Source organism: Pseudophryne corroboree, chromosome 3 (genome assembly GCF_028390025.1).
Source record: "Pseudophryne corroboree isolate aPseCor3 chromosome 3, aPseCor3.hap2, whole genome shotgun sequence".
Lineage (NCBI taxonomy): Eukaryota > Metazoa > Chordata > Amphibia > Anura > Myobatrachidae > Pseudophryne > Pseudophryne corroboree.
Window position 1 is genome coordinate 385,230,321 of NC_086446.1, and position 15,591 is coordinate 385,245,911.

Consider the following 15,591-nt stretch of genomic DNA (forward strand, 5'->3'; position numbering starts at 1 on the left):
ATACTCTTGTCTGCTGCCGCTGGTGAGTCTGTGTAATTGCAGCTTGTTCCCATGTGTTCAGCCTCACCTGGCTGCTAATTGCATCTTGTCAGTTTGGAGTCATGCAACAGGGCAGCTGCATGAGATTATTAATTAGGCCTCTCTGTTATATGCTGGCTGACTGCAATTCACAGACGCTGGTGATATTTCTGGGTATCCGGTCTGCTTGAGTTCTGAGCTTGGTTCCTGCTAGTTCCTGAGCTTCCTGTGTCGATTCCTGAGTCAGTCCCTGTGTCGATTCCTATGTCTGATCCCGTGTCCTGCCGTGAGGCGTTCCTGTCCTGAGGTCCAGTGCCTTTGCCTGTGCCTGGTCAAGTTTCTGGCTTCTTGGTGTCCACCGGTCTTTTGTTTGGGATTCTGCCTGTCCTCCAGTTCTAAGAGTCTGTGTCAGCAGCATTGGGAGTTCCTATCCGTTTGCCAGTATTCGTACCGGTTCCGTGAGTAGCGGCTCTGCCGCGTCCGTCGGCCTAAGCCGCTGTATTCCATTATTATTTCTGTCACTGGTGTTTTGCAGAGGGTTCTGCTTATGCTGTCACCGCCGGTACACAAAAGTATTGTGTGGGCGTGTGGTCAGCATTTCCTTTGTTGTTCTTTCCTTTGGCGGCAAACCGCACATACATTTAGTTTTAGGCTAGTTAGTAGCCCCTGGCTTTTGGTTATTTCAGTAAGAGGGCCCCTTGTTATCACCCTGTCTCGGTACACTCTTTGTCTCTCATTAAGACCTGAGGGGGCATCGAAGTTGGGCAGACGTAATCCGCCCTTCAAACGCGGCTGCCATGGGCTCAAGCAACCATAGTCTCGCAAGAGTGTACTGACAGCACGGGCGAGACAACGGAGATAGGGCGCCAGGGGCTATTCCCTTTCCATTCCCCTTTCCCAGCATTACGTTCCAGTGCTCCTGGCCTTGCAATAAGAATCTCCTCAGACCAGAGTGCTGGAATCATAACATTATCACCAGCCATACCACAAAAAAGAAATAAAACTTTTTTTCCTTTTTGGCCCAGTCCAGTGTCTAGTCTAGAATCCAGTCCGGTGTTAGAATCCAGTCCGGTGTTAGAATCCAGTCCGGTGTTAGAATCCAGTCCGGTGTTTAGAATCCAGTCCGGTGTTTAAAAAAAAAAAAAAAGTCTTGTTTTGTTTAGCAAAAATTTAGTCCTGCCTTATCTAGTCCTGCCTTGTCTAGTCCTGCCTTGTCTAGTCCTGCCTTGTCTAGTCCTGCCTTGTCTTGTCTAGTTTTAAATCCTCCTATGTCTACTATGCAAGCCCTGCAGGCATCTCTCGCAGCCCTGAACTCTGTTTTCAGTGCTTTGGGACCAGAGCGACTAGAAGTTTTGCAGCAATCCCTAAAGCAACTGCAAAACCTTCTGACTAAAATCTTGCTCATCTTGCCAGAAGTCGTTGAGAGTACATCTATCTCTAAAGAGACTCTTGTTCACAGTATGGTGACAAGAGAATCCTCTGGTTTAATTGAAGAGAAAAGGTTTAAAAGTTTTCTGCGGCCCAGGCTCTCAGAAGAGGAGCGTCTGCGTCGCAGAAACTTAAACTTATGCCTATATTGTGGGGGTTTAGGCCACTATCTGCAGACCTGTGAGTTGCGCAAGCCAAAGTGTGGTGACGAGTCTTGCTCTCTGGCCACGTTGAGTCAGGATACAAGACCTACTCCTGTCTCTACTGTGGCAGAGGTACTCGTCACACAACCCACACTAAAAAGCTCTCTGTCCTATAATTGGGGTCCTTGGGCAAGGGAGCCCCATTATAGATTTAGGAATCAAAAGAGAATGTTTCTCTCCTCTCTTGAGGTTCCTGTTGAAGCAGAGTTGCAAGCCCCTGGAGTGGTGCCCGATGCCCAGGGTCCTGGAGTGGTGCCCGATGCCCAGGGTCCTGGAGTGGTGCCCGTTGCCCAGGTTCCTGGAGTGGTGCCCGTTGCCCCGGTTCCTGGAGTGGTGCCCATTGCCCAGGTTCCTGGAGTGGTGCCCGTTGCCCAGGTTCCTGGAGTGGTGCCCATTGCCCAGGTTCCTGGAGTGGTGCCCGTTGCCCAGGGTCCTGGAGAGGTGCCCGATGCTCAGGATCTTGGTGCGGTACCCGATGCCCAGAGTGCTGGAGCGGTACCCGATGCCCAGGGTGCTGGAGCGGTACCCGATGCTCTAGCTTATAGAGGGACATCAAATATTTTAGCTTAGGTTTCCATACCAGAAGGGGTCTCAGAAGCTGTTACTCCAGGTAGGGACTTGAAGAGCGCAACCCAGAAAGGGTATCTGAAACCATAGTTCTAGAAGGGAACTCGAGAAGCAAAACCCCAGAAGGGATCTTTGAAGTAATATCCCCAAGTGGGGTCTCGAGAGACGCAACCTCTAAGAAGGGTCTAGAGGTCGCTTCCCCAGGAAAGAACTTAAGAGGCGTAGCATTAGTGGAGGTGCTGAAGGTTATAGCTTCAGCAAAAGTCCCGGAAGTCATAGTCCCGGGAGAAGTTTCGATAATTATCGACTCAGAGAGGGAGGCCGATGGCTCGGTCCCAGTGGGGGAGGCCGACGGCTCGGTCCCAGTAAAAGAATCCGAGGTGCTGACCCCAGCGGGGTTCCCGGAGGCCACTGCCCCAGCGGGGTTCCCGGAGGCCACTGCCCCAGCGGGGTTCCCGGAGGCCACTGCCCCAGCGGGGTTCCTGGAAGTCACTGCCCCGGGTGGGGTTCAGAAAGTCACTGCCCCGGGTGGGGTTCAGAAAGTCACTGCCCCGGGTGGGGTTCAGAAAGTCACTGCCCCGGGTGGGGTTCAGAAAGTCACTGCCCCGGGTGTGGTTCAGAGAGTCTCAGCCTCGAGTAAGGTCAATAGTGACCAGGTCCTAGCAAAGCACTCCAGTCAGTCAGATGGGAAGGAAACAGATCCTGACTCTGATATCTCAACATCCATAATCTTTGATGGGGACTTAGCCCAATTTCTGGCACTTTACAAACACTATTACATTATTATGTTGTCTAGACCATTTCTGGGCATCACTTCAGAGAACCTTGTGCTTTATCTGATTTATTCTTTTAGAGGAGAGCCTTTTGAGTGGGCGACCAGACTAATGAAAGCTGAAGATCCCATTCTTCAGGATCCCCCAGCATTCAGTGATGCAATTATTAAAAGATATGGTTCCAAAGAAATTGGTTCAGGTTCCTCTAAGTCACCCGTCTTGTCTGCTAAGTGTCCACCAAATACTGTAAACTCGGCACAAGAGTCCCAGCCCGTTGTTTTGACTGCAGGATGTGCTTTTCTGACTTCTTCTACTTCTAATAATAGTACTTTGCCAGAAAGTTCAGCTCCCAAGGGTAAGAAACCTGTCTCTGATTTGAACGCAGCCTTGCTGGGTGGTACCATCAGTTCAGACAATGTTTGGGGAATTACCTTGGTCAGACCTAAATAGCTTTGTAAAAAGAAGAAGAAGAAAAATAAATAATTTTTGACTCTTGCCTTGATATAAAAAAAAAAAAATAATAATAATTTTTTTTCCTTATCTTGTGTCCAGTGGCCACCGTCAGGGGGAGGGCACTGTTACAAGCTGTGGTTGCAGCTTGTTTCTGTTTTCATGTCTGTTAGACCAGTGTGTCAGGTTTTTTTTTTGTGTATCCCTTGTTTTGGATAGTCTGTATTTTGGGGTCCTTTGACCTCTCCTCAAGGGGGGGGGGGGGGGTAATGTTATGAGCCACGGCTGTGGCTCATTTCCATTTTTGCATTTTGGTTATGTATTTTATGTTATACTTCTGTTCATGTTCCCCGTGGGTGTCATGGGGTGCTCGGAGCTCACCCTTAAGGAGGGGATACTGTTATGAACCACAGGTAGTGGTTCATTCCTATTTTATGTTTATAAAGTTGTCTTGCATGCCAAGATTTCCTGTTGCTCTGTTTTAGAATACTCTTGTCTGCTGCCGCTGGTGAGTCTGTGTAATTGCAGCTTGTTCCCATGTGTTCAGCCTCACCTGGCTGCTAATTGCATCTTGTCAGTTTGGAGTCATGCAACAGGGCAGCTGCATGAGATTATTAATTAGGCCTCTCTGTTATATGCTGGCTGACTGCAATTCACAGACGCTGGTGATATTTCTGGGTATCCGGTCTGCTTGAGTTCTGAGCTTGGTTCCTGCTAGTTCCTGAGCTTCCTGTGTCGATTCCTGAGTCAGTCCCTGTGTCGATTCCTATGTCTGATCCCGTGTCCTGCCGTGAGGCGTTCCTGTCCTGAGGTCCAGTGCCTTTGCCTGTGCCTGGTCAAGTTTCTGGCTTCTTGGTGTCCACCGGTCTTTTGTTTGGGATTCTGCCTGTCCTCCAGTTCTAAGAGTCTGTGTCAGCAGCATTGGGAGTTCCTATCCATTTGCCAGTATTCGTACCGTTTCTGCCGCGTCCGTCGGCCTAGGCCGCTGTATTCCATTATTATTTCTGTCACTGGTGTTTTGCAGAGGGTTCTGCTTATGCTGTCACCGCCGGTACACAAAAGTATTGTGTGGGCGTGTGGTCAGCATTTCCTTTGTTGTTCTTTTCCTTTGGCGGCAAACCGCACATACATTTAGTTTTAGGCTAGTTAGTAGCCCCTGGCTTTTGGTTGTTTCAGTAAGAGGGCCCCTTGTTATCACCCTGTCTCGGTACACTCTTTGTCTCTCATTAAGACCTGAGGGGGCATCGAAGTTGGGCAGACGTAATCCGCCCTTCAAACGCGGCTGCCATGGGCTCAAGCAACCATAGTATCGCAAGAGTGTACTGACAGCACGGGCGAGACAACGGAGATAGGGCGCCAGGGGCTATTCCCTTTCCATTCCCTTTTCCCAGCATTACGTTCCAGTGCTCCTGGCCTTGCAATAAGATCTCCTCAGACCAGAGTGCTGGAATCATAACAGATAGCTGCTACATTTGTGTGACTGAGCCAGTCGTTTAGAGGTTAGGCACATTGGTTGCTAACACAGAAGTCCTAGGTTCAATCCCCACTTAGGGTTGCAGTTATGTTTGTTTAACTGGTGTTGATTTTTATGATTTTAACCACAACTACCTGCTATAGGCATCAGTTAGGTTAAATGCTGAGGACATGGTTTTGATTCCCAACTAGGGTGAAATGTTTCTATTTATGTGACAGAGCATGTTGTTTTCTATGACTCTTAAGGCCCGTACACACTGGCCGATATCTAGGCCGTTCTCTTGAACGGCCGATATATCGCGGGTCCGTCAGCCAGTGTGTACGGCCGATAAGTCTGTGAACTCCGTCGTTCACAGACGTATCGCGTTGGCCCGATATATTGGTGCGTCGCTGTGTGTGTACGGGGCGGTCGGCCGACCGCCGTACACATGCTGCGGCGGCCGGCGGTGATTGACAGCTGAACTGGGCGGGCGTGTGTACACACCTGTCCAGTTCATGACGTCAGTCCCCGACGGATCGGCCAGTGTGTATGCTCAACACACTGCCCGATCCGTCCATAGATATATCTGCCGATCAATTGATCGGCAGATATATCTTCCAGTGTGTACCCACCTTTAATATACCTAACAAAACAGGCATGTTGTAATCAGTTTGGTGGCCTAATAGTTAGGTGTTCAGCTTGGAATGCTAAGGACATGGGTTTGATTCCTTGTTGCGGTATATATTTTTTAATTCTAAACTGATTTTTTATATATAGTTTATTATGTCTCTAAGACACAATACATTATATTATTTGCTGCTGTGAAGGATTTCTGCACCCCCTCCCCTCCCCTCCCCTAAAATAAAAGTCTAGGTCCGCCCCATGGTGGCACTGCATTCGGGGCTGTTTGTGCTGCATGTCCCTGGAGGCAGAGGATGATATGCAGGGGAGCCCAATCAGAGCGCAGACTGGGTACAGAATGACAAGCAAGGACATGGAGCATAATTGGGTCTGTTGTTCCCTACATTATATCCATCTATCCTATCTCATATCTGTAGGTGCCTTCTGATTATAACCAGGTGTAAATTATACAGGGTGATAGATTATATGCTATACAGTACACAGTTTTATAGTGTGTACAGTATTACATGTGTGCTTTGAACTCCTCCTTTGTATGTGTGGTGACACTACACAGGTGTCAGTAGAATGGATACAGCAATGTTCTCCGGCTGTGTTATGTTGATGATCAGGTTTTGCTGGATACAGGGTTCCTGCTGTGCAGTGCTTCTTGTGGGCTTGCTGGAGGGGCATGACGGGGGGCCCAGGTCTGCCGCCCAATCCTCATGAGTATACTTACCTTGATACAGAAAAGTGGGTCTCTCCTCCGCACCATCTTCCCAGTGACAACTTTGGGACGATGGCACCGCACAGTGAAAGTTTTTGCTCTCTGTTGCACATGCACCATATTCCTAAATATCACTGGGAAGGTGTGGTACTCTATATGCAGTAAATCTGGCTCTGATACTAGCCAGTGCCTCCCCAGCCATTAACCTCACTGCACGTCACTGCTCTAGACACAGCATAAGAACAGAGACTGATATTTCTGTACCTTACAACTTGTATATGTATGCAGAACGAGAAGGGGCGTTGTCACACATTATGGTAGCATGACTACCACTACCGGCATACAGGACCTCCCCTTGTCCCGTTCTCTTCCTATTACAGCAACATTCAATGCAATGTGCATCTGCACATATTCATTCTACTCACTGTTATGTACAGCAGCAGTGCATAGGACCTACATCGGGACAGTTAGGAGGCATTGATTTACAACTAACAAACAGAAATTGATCAAACATTAGTAAAATTAAAAAGATAAATAGCAGCAAATTAGTTATCTGTATAATAAAGAGGAGTGATATGGAAAGTCGACCTAGTTACTAGGTCGACAGTGTCTAGGTAGACCACTATTGGTCGACAGTAACTAGGTCGACAGGGTCCCTAAGTTGACAGGGTATGTAGGTCGACATGGTCTAGGTCGACAGGTCAAAAGGTCAACATGAGTTTTTGATTTTTTTCAGTGTTGTTTTCTCCGTACAATGACCAGGAACCCCAAGTAGTGCACTGTGTTCGCTCGCTATGCTTCGGGCAAGGTTACTATTCCCAATCGTGGTGCGCGTGGATCGGTAAGTATGAAAAAGTTAAAAAAATAAAAAAATTGTGAAAAACTCATATCGACCTTTTGACCTGCCGACCTAGAGACCCTGTCGACCTAGTTACTGTCGACCTAGAGACCGGATCCCATAATAAAGTACTACTTATGTTAATTTTAAAGATTAAAGTATATGTTGAGATCATCCAGCTTTTATTTTTGTTAGATAATATAGGGAACAGCTTGGAAAGCATATCACCAGCATGTAAGAGTGATGCATAGTGAGCTAGGACTGGGAGATAACGACAGGCAGCAAGAATGTTTAGGAGTAATATATGCAGTCATAGAACATAGGTGAGTCCATACATATGGCGTACCACTTAAAAGAATGACTCTGGCATGTCTTTGCATAAGCATGAGGACTGTAGCACAGTAGGTTGCCTCTGTCTGTCGAAACCTTAGTCTTCTCAGTTATTAGCCTCCCCCACAATTTAGCTTCCCTCAGAGGTTGGATAGCCTGATATAGGGGGTCATTCCGAGTTGATCGCTAGCTGCAGTTGTTCGCATCGCAGCGATAAGGCTAAAAAATGGCTGTTCTGCGCTTGCGTATGCGGCACAATGCGCACGCGCATTGTACGAGCACAACAAACGATGTCGTTTTGCAAAGGGTCTAGTGAAGCATTTCAGTCGCACTGCTGGTCGCAGAGTGATTGACATGAAGTGGGCGTTTCTGGCTGTCAACTGACCGTTTTCAGGGAGTGTTCGAAAAAATGTAGGCGTGCCAGGAAAAATGCAGGCGTGGCTGGGTGAACGCTGGGCGGGTTTGTGACATCAAAACAGGAACTGAACAGTCTGAAGTAATCGCAAGCGCTGAGTAGGTTTTGAGCTACTCTGAAACTGCACTAAAAATTTTTGTAGCCGCTCTGCAATCCATTTGTTCGCACTTCTGATAAGCTAAAATACACTCCCAGTGGGCGGCGGCATAGCGTTTGCACGGCTGCTAAAAACTGCTAGCGAGCGATCAACTCGGAATGACTACCATAATCTCTGTAGTAGAGGATCCAGAGCAACTCGTAGCAATAGGTTGCCACAATTGTTTTCACTTTCCATTCCAGGTTTGCAGTGGTCGCACCATTTCCTCCCGTATTATAATCCACCACTGCACAAAATCATGCCTGCTTACCACTGCTTGCGTCAGCAAAATAGGCTTTATATCCAGTAATATCAGATACTTAAGCTGGATACACATCTGCAACTCAGCAACGATCTGCTGTACGACAGCACAGTGTATCGTTACATGCTGTGTGTCACAACACTGTGTTGTTTTGGAATCCTTCCATTGGACGAGCAGCACATCCAATGGGACAATGCGCCCAGTTCATCAAATAATTTGGTGGATATAAGGGTACACGTTGTATGATGGTCGTGGATCGCAACTTCATCCGATATAGCAAATTGTGTGTACCCAGCTTTATAATTCTGCTTTATAGTAATATGTGTCTATAATGGAAGTGTTGTAACATCAATATTTATAAGAATATAAAGTTATACAAAGGGTTTTATATATAGGTCATATAACACAGTGCTGGTAGAACAGACATAAAACACTGTCACTAGCATCTAAATCATTCACAAGATAATCATTATGAAAATGTGTCTCCTGCAGTCTTTTCAGCGTTATGTTGTGTTTGGCAGATGTAGGAAGCCTGCAGGGCACATTTATATATTTCTTTAATACTTTGAAACAAATCAATCTCTAATATCCAATGTCTTCACCACAAGATCCAATTTCGGTTATTTATTTTAGATATAAACTCATTTTTCTAGGTTTTTGTTGTTAGCAAACCAACACAATGATTAACCAGACAAGGAATGTTAGCTGAATAGCAGGAGACTCCACATAAGAGTGTCAATAATGTAATGAAAATAGAAATGACATGCCATTGTCTGTGTTTTGGATTATTTAAACAATGGGTTGGGTACGAGATCCCAACAGTCAGAAGACCAATAGCGGGATCTCGACGAACAGAATCTAGACACATCCCGGTAGGTATTTTCACCCTACCCTAATCCTAACCATAACCCACCCAAGTATTAATAAGTGCAGGTCCCAACTGCTGTAGGGAGAATATGCAGTGGTTAATAATCAGTGAGTAGGGGGATGACCCCAAGTGTGGGTTTAGAAAGAGAGAATCACTGTTGTTTTAGACATCTGTCTCTTTAACTCTCTACAGTAATCAATTACCTTTGTAGATTTCAAGACATTTTTCACATCTGAGCTCAGGAAGTAATGAAGGTAAGTTGATTATTTTACTAGCATTTATTGTCAAAGATTAGTTTTTGCCTTCATAGAACATTGCACACATTTGAAAGACTTACATTGTTTATTTATGCCTTCTTGCAGGGGTGTAACCAGAACATTACAGTGCCCGCTGTTCATACTGTGCAACATCACATTGCCCCCCAGTTGAAATTATGCCACGTTACAGTGCCCCAGTTCATATTATGTCACACTATAGTGTCTCCATTTCATATTGTGACACATAAGTGTCCCAGTTCTTATTATGTAACATTATAGTGCCCTCCACATTACAATGAGCAGATTAGATTATGACATATTGCAGCGCCCTCCGGTTCAAATTATGCCACATTACAGTGCCCCCTTACCATTATAACACACACACTTATCTCACTGAAAATGTAATGTCACACAGTTCAGGCTGGGCAAGTGGATTAGACCCAATTGCTTAGTACGCATATCTGGAAAATTGGAATGCAACTTCGTAACCGAGGTCCAGGCCCTCCATAGCCTCTGGTCCCCATACTAAAGGCACCCTATTGCACCCACTATAATTACACCTATGCCTTCCTGCATCTTTTAACTGACAGAGTAGTATATTTTTGCCATTTTTTAATCTGTTAGTGGCCCAGTTCAAAATCAGTATGGGATCTCGACGGTCGGGATCCCAGCGGTCATAAGACCGATGACGGAATTCCGACAGGTGGGATCCCGACGGAGAGCGCAGAGTGTCCCCTCGTGGGCTCGCTGCGTTCGCCATGCTTCGCTCACCAGGGTTATGGTGCATAGTCACGCACTATAGTTACCATAAAAAGGGATAAAATGCAATGGCTGAAATCTGCATCAGTCATAATTTTAGACAAATCATCCTGCATAGGAGACCACAAATAGGTTGAACTTGATGGACAATTCTCTTTTTTCAACCTCAGATACTATGTTACTATGTTACCATGCTTCGGGCCCGATTGCAAGCTTTTCCATGGCTGTCAGGATTCCGGAGTTGGTATTCTGACTGCCAGGATCCCGCAGCCGGGAAGCTAACTGCTTCCCCCCAGTTCTGCCAATATTAAGATTTATTTTGAGAACTGACACTCTTAGGAAGTCTTAAGTTACTCCCTGACTGATCCCAAACTGGAATCAACCACACAATTCTCTGCCTTAAATGTAGCCAAACCTGCATGTTGATTATTTAAGTACACAAAAACAGAACATTATTAAATGGAGTTTAATATGACAAAAAGTCACATTCTTAAAATAAGATAGAAACAGAAGTAGAGCCCCAAGAACTGACATTCTATAAAATAATTTCATTGTTTCTACAGTTATCCTCACCCATTACCTCCCTTTCCTCTGTGAGGTCAGTAAACAAGTGTGCAGGTGTGCTTATCTGATTTACCATTGGATTTATTACCCTTAAGTTTAAACACAGTTCTAGTAAAAAGTTGTATTTATATTTTAATTATCTCATATAACTAGCAAGTTATGATAAGCCATATAAACAGAATATGATTTTTTCACACATATACGGAATAAACGTAAATATGTTATTTGGATTCCCTAGCTACATCACCTCAATATCATGCATTTTCCCTCGCAACCCCATAGGGATATACAGGAAAACACATGATATCTGGTTGCCTTCTGTACTCTACTGTACAGTAGATGTGTGCAACATACATCACTTGATGTTGTGTAATTTAACAACACCTGGAATTGAATCGCTCCCTGAGAATTGTGATGGACTAAATATCTCTCTCTCTCTCTCTCTCTCTCTCTCCAGATACAAGAGATAACGATCAGGATTTCTAATACCTATTTAAATCAACAAAGTGTCTACCATCTGAGGCTGCACCCTGCACGTCTCTGTTGCCCAGGAGCCTCAGCTAGTTCCTTCTTCAGACATCTACCTGGTCCTGTGTGCTGCATACTGTCTCCCACATGAAAAGGAAAGATTATTTGTCTTTTCCCAAACAAAACATGAGTAATCTCTAGCCCTGTTTCCAGTTCTAATAACTAAAAGTGATGCAAAGCAAGACTGTGCGGATTCACATGAACGTAAAATTGCTAAAAGTATCCAATATCTGTTAAGCCAAATAGATCAAATAGATGTGTATAACTGATGTAGGCAACTTGCTCCTGTATAACTACATGATCCAGCATTGTAGTGCCACTGGTAGCCGACAATGATATCTAATGGACCTGCCTGAAAATAGTTTTGAGTGCAGTTTTAAACTCCTCTGTAGCAGGGCCGAAACTAGGATTTTTGTCACCCGGGGCAAGGTAGTCATTTGACACCCCCCCCCCCCCCCCCCCCCCCCGGCAAAACAAAAAAAAAAATATTTTACAATAAATAAATAAAAATAATAATAATAAAAATTAAAATAAATAAATACATGAGTAAAAATATTATATATATATATATATATATATATATATATATATATATATATCTCTTTCAGAACTTTTTTACCTGAAAAATTGCCTTTTCTAACATGAATTTCATATCCAGGAAAAAGTGTCCCCATTTTACACAGTACGACAGGCAAGTGTCCCCATTCCCCATTTTACACATTGCGGCAGACAGGTGTCCCCATTTTACACATTGCGGCAGGAAAAAGTGTCCCCATTTTACACATTGCGGCAGACAGGTGACCCCATTTTACACATTGCGGCAGACAGGTGTCCCCATTTTACACATTGCGGCAGGAAAAAGTGTCCCCATTTTACACATTGCGGCAGGCACGTGTCCCCATTTTACACAGTACGCTGGCAAGTGTCCCCATTTTACACATTGCGGCAGGAAAAAGTGTCCCCATTTGACACATTGCGGCAGGAAAAAGTGTCACCATTTTACACATTGCGGCAGGAAAAAGTGTCCCCATTTTACACATTGCGGCAGGCACAGGTCCCCATTTTACACATTGCGGCAGGAAAAAGTGTCCCCATTTTACACATTGCGGCAGGCACAGGTCCCCATTTTACACATTGCGGCAGGAAAAAGTGTCCCCATTTTACACATTGCGGCAGGCACAGGTCCCCATTTTACACAGTACGCTGGCAAGTGTCCCCATTTTACACATTGCGGCAGGCACAGGTCCCCATTTCACACAGTACGCTGGCAAGTGTCCCCATTTTACACATTGTGGCAGGAAAAAGTGTCCCCATTTTACACATTGAGGCAGGCACAGGTCCCCATTTTACACATTGCGGCAGGCACAGGTCCCCATTTTACACATTGCGGCAGGACGGTGGTGGAGGGAGAGAGAGAGAGAGGAAGGGAGAGGGGCTGACTTACATTTGAAGCGGTTCTCGCCGCTCTTCAGCCGCCTCTCCCTCCTCGTCCGGTCTGCGCGGCTCCCCCTTCTCCCTCCTCCGGCGGGGTTTCGTGGAATGACGCGTTTGCGCCTTGACGTCACGACGCAATCGCGTCATTCCGCGAAACCCCGCCCCCCCGAGCTGGGCACTCGGGAGAAGGGGGTTTCAACGTTATAAAAGTGCCGCGGCGGGTGTTAGGGGATCTCGGCGCCCCCTCCAATCCGGCGCCCAGGTCGCCTGCCCCCCTAGCCCCCCCCTAGTTTCGGCCCTGTCTGTAGCAACTAACCCACGGTCTTCCCATTGATTCCTTAGATGAATATGAGAATAAATCGGGTACCCAAATCCTTAACGCATCCCTTTGTCTAGTTGCCTCTCGCTGGAAAAAACCCTCCCCCCTGTTATCCACCTGCATAGATATCAGCACTAAACCAGTGTCCACACTCATGTTGTGAAATACACAATGTAATTGAAACTATATTGCTGCAGATCGACAAGCTTATGTGATAGAAATAACGCAGTGCGCATTTCACAACAGAGCACATTTTCTCTGTCCTCTGATGTGTCACAAACTCTAAATTCAAATTTAAAGCAAATTCAAAGCAGTCTGACCTCTGTAACCCCACAAAACATCAAGGGTCAGATTCAGTTAGCCACAGTGTTTACTGTGCGGCTAAAGCTTCTGGTTTAACGCCGAGCTACTGTATTCACTTATTAGTATGTAAACCCATAGATGTGAGAAGCTATTTAATAAGGAGAATAAGGCATCTTCCTTTTTTGATACACGGAAAAGCTTTATCGCAACTTTGCCAACCTCAACGCAATCCCAGATCTATCATAGCATGCGTCTGACACAGCTGTATGAAACACAAATTCTTCTGGGTGATCCCCCTATTACACTGCCTGACAGGTGAGTGCCAGACACCCTTTCCTTTTACCTTGGCCCCGTTTTTGTTTAATTGTGCCTAACTTACACTTTTATTCAAGCATTATGTACATGCTTGTCTTTCACACAAGTCTATAGCTATATAGATGTTTGTATATTATAATGGTTGCTCCTAGAAATGTGCTAGAATATGTCGTACACAGTAATGTGCTGCCTCTCACTATGTATAATGGGGGTCATTCCGAGTTGATCACTCGCTAGCTACTTTTTGCAGCGCTGCGATCAGATAGTCGCCGCCTATAGGGGAGTGTAATTTTGCTTTGCAAGCATGCGATTGCATGTGCAGCCGAACGGTACAAAAAAGTTTTGTGCAGTTTCTGAGTAGCTCAGAACTTACTCAGCCGCTGCGATCACTTCAGCCTGTTCTTGTCCGGAATTGGCGTCAGACACTTGCCCTGCAAACGCTTGGACACGCCTGGGTTTTTCCAAACACTCCCAGAAAACGGTCAGTTGCCACCCACAAATGCCCTCTTCCTGTCAATCTCCTTGTGATTGGCTGTGCGAATGGATTCTTCGTTAAATACATCGCTCAGCAAAGATCCGCTTCGTACCCGTACGATGCGCCTGTGCATTACGGTGCATATGCATGCGCAGTAGTGACCTGATCGCAGCACAGCAAAAAATCCTAGCGTGCGATCAGGTCGGAATGACCCCTAATATCTCTTATAAATCAAATGCCTATGTTTTGCAAAATTGTATGCAGTGCTTTTGCTTCAATGCATAAAAATAATAATAATTAAAAAAAAAAAAAAGATGTAAACCCATGGCTAACATGCGCTAATCCATAGATTCCAGGATGAGTGACCGGAAACTATGGGTTACTCTCCAGTTAAGTCCCAGAGGGTGCATTTAACACTGCTTTTGCCTCAGTCAGTTACTATCCACAAACAGCCTCCTCCTGTCAATCAGCATGCGAATGGCTCTGCGATTAGAATCTTTGCACCAGCCTGTCGCTGACCAGCGATGCTTGTTGTTGTTTGCCGACGTGCAGGTACATTGCGGTGTATATGCAATTAATCACTGATCGCCCGCTGTGCGAAAAGGTCTGAATCACCCCCTATGCATGGCATGGATGTTTGCAACCTGCAGTCTCTGCAATTTCCTTTCCTATTCTCTCGGGACAGATGAGCTGCGGGTTAAAGATTTAGAGGTACATTTACTAAGCAGTGATAAGAGCGGAGAAGTGAGCCAATGGAGATATTTCCCCATCAACCAATCAGCAGCTCTGTATAATTTTATAGTATGCAAATTATAGATGTTACTTCAGTGCTGATTGGTTGATGGGGAAATATCTCCACTGGCTCACTTCTCTGTACTTATCACTGCTTAGTAAATGTACCCCTTAGCATTAATTTGATTGCTTGACTGTATGTACCATAAACCATTTCTTGTTAACATTCTCTTCTAAATAAGCATTGTACCCTTTTGGTAAATAAAGTTTTTCTTTGTTAAGTCAATTATGCTCCCAGAACTAATCCTTTGGTACTTCTGGCTTCCAAGAAAAGTGGGCAAGTCTCTTGGAGCTGGCCCAAACCTGCCACCTAGCCGGGCAATGACGCGATATGCACTGAATTGCGTCATCATAGTCACACCCCCTGTTGTGCAATTGTGGTAGTCACGGTATTGTATAGCGCAGTGGGGGTCAACCAGTGGCTCTTGAGCCGCATGCAGCTCTTTCTTTATTCAAATGTGGCTCCCAACACTCTAAAGCATGTGACCACAACAGATCCAGAAACCGCTGCACTCCAGCCAGACACGCAGCAGCACTACAAACTGAAAACTGAAGGAGCCAGATACTAGAGGTGAGACACCCACTGGAAAACAGAGGCCACATAAGTGGCTGCTGCAATGGCACAAGTTGGTGGGGGGGCTGTAGTGATACACGAGGGTGGGCTAGAGTGACACAAGGTGGAGCTGGCTGGAGTGACACAGGAGGGTCATGCAGGAGTGAAACATGGGGGAGTTGACTGGAGTGATGCAGGATGGTGCT

General features: G+C 45.7%; 1 protein-coding gene across 1 annotated transcript in view; it reads left to right on the forward strand.

The window, feature by feature from the left end:
• Window positions 1-11,646, forward strand: part of MARCHF10 (membrane associated ring-CH-type finger 10) — a 225,104-nt gene extending 213,458 nt beyond the window's left edge. Inside the window, exons 10-11 of the mRNA XM_063960018.1 lie at window positions 9,298-9,340; window positions 11,124-11,646. Coding sequence (XP_063816088.1) covers window positions 9,298-9,340; window positions 11,124-11,152 — 72 coding nt within the window. The 3' untranslated portion in view covers window positions 11,153-11,646. The remainder of the gene's footprint in view (window positions 1-9,297; window positions 9,341-11,123) is intronic.
• The last annotated feature ends 3,945 nt before the right edge of the window (window positions 11,647-15,591 follow it).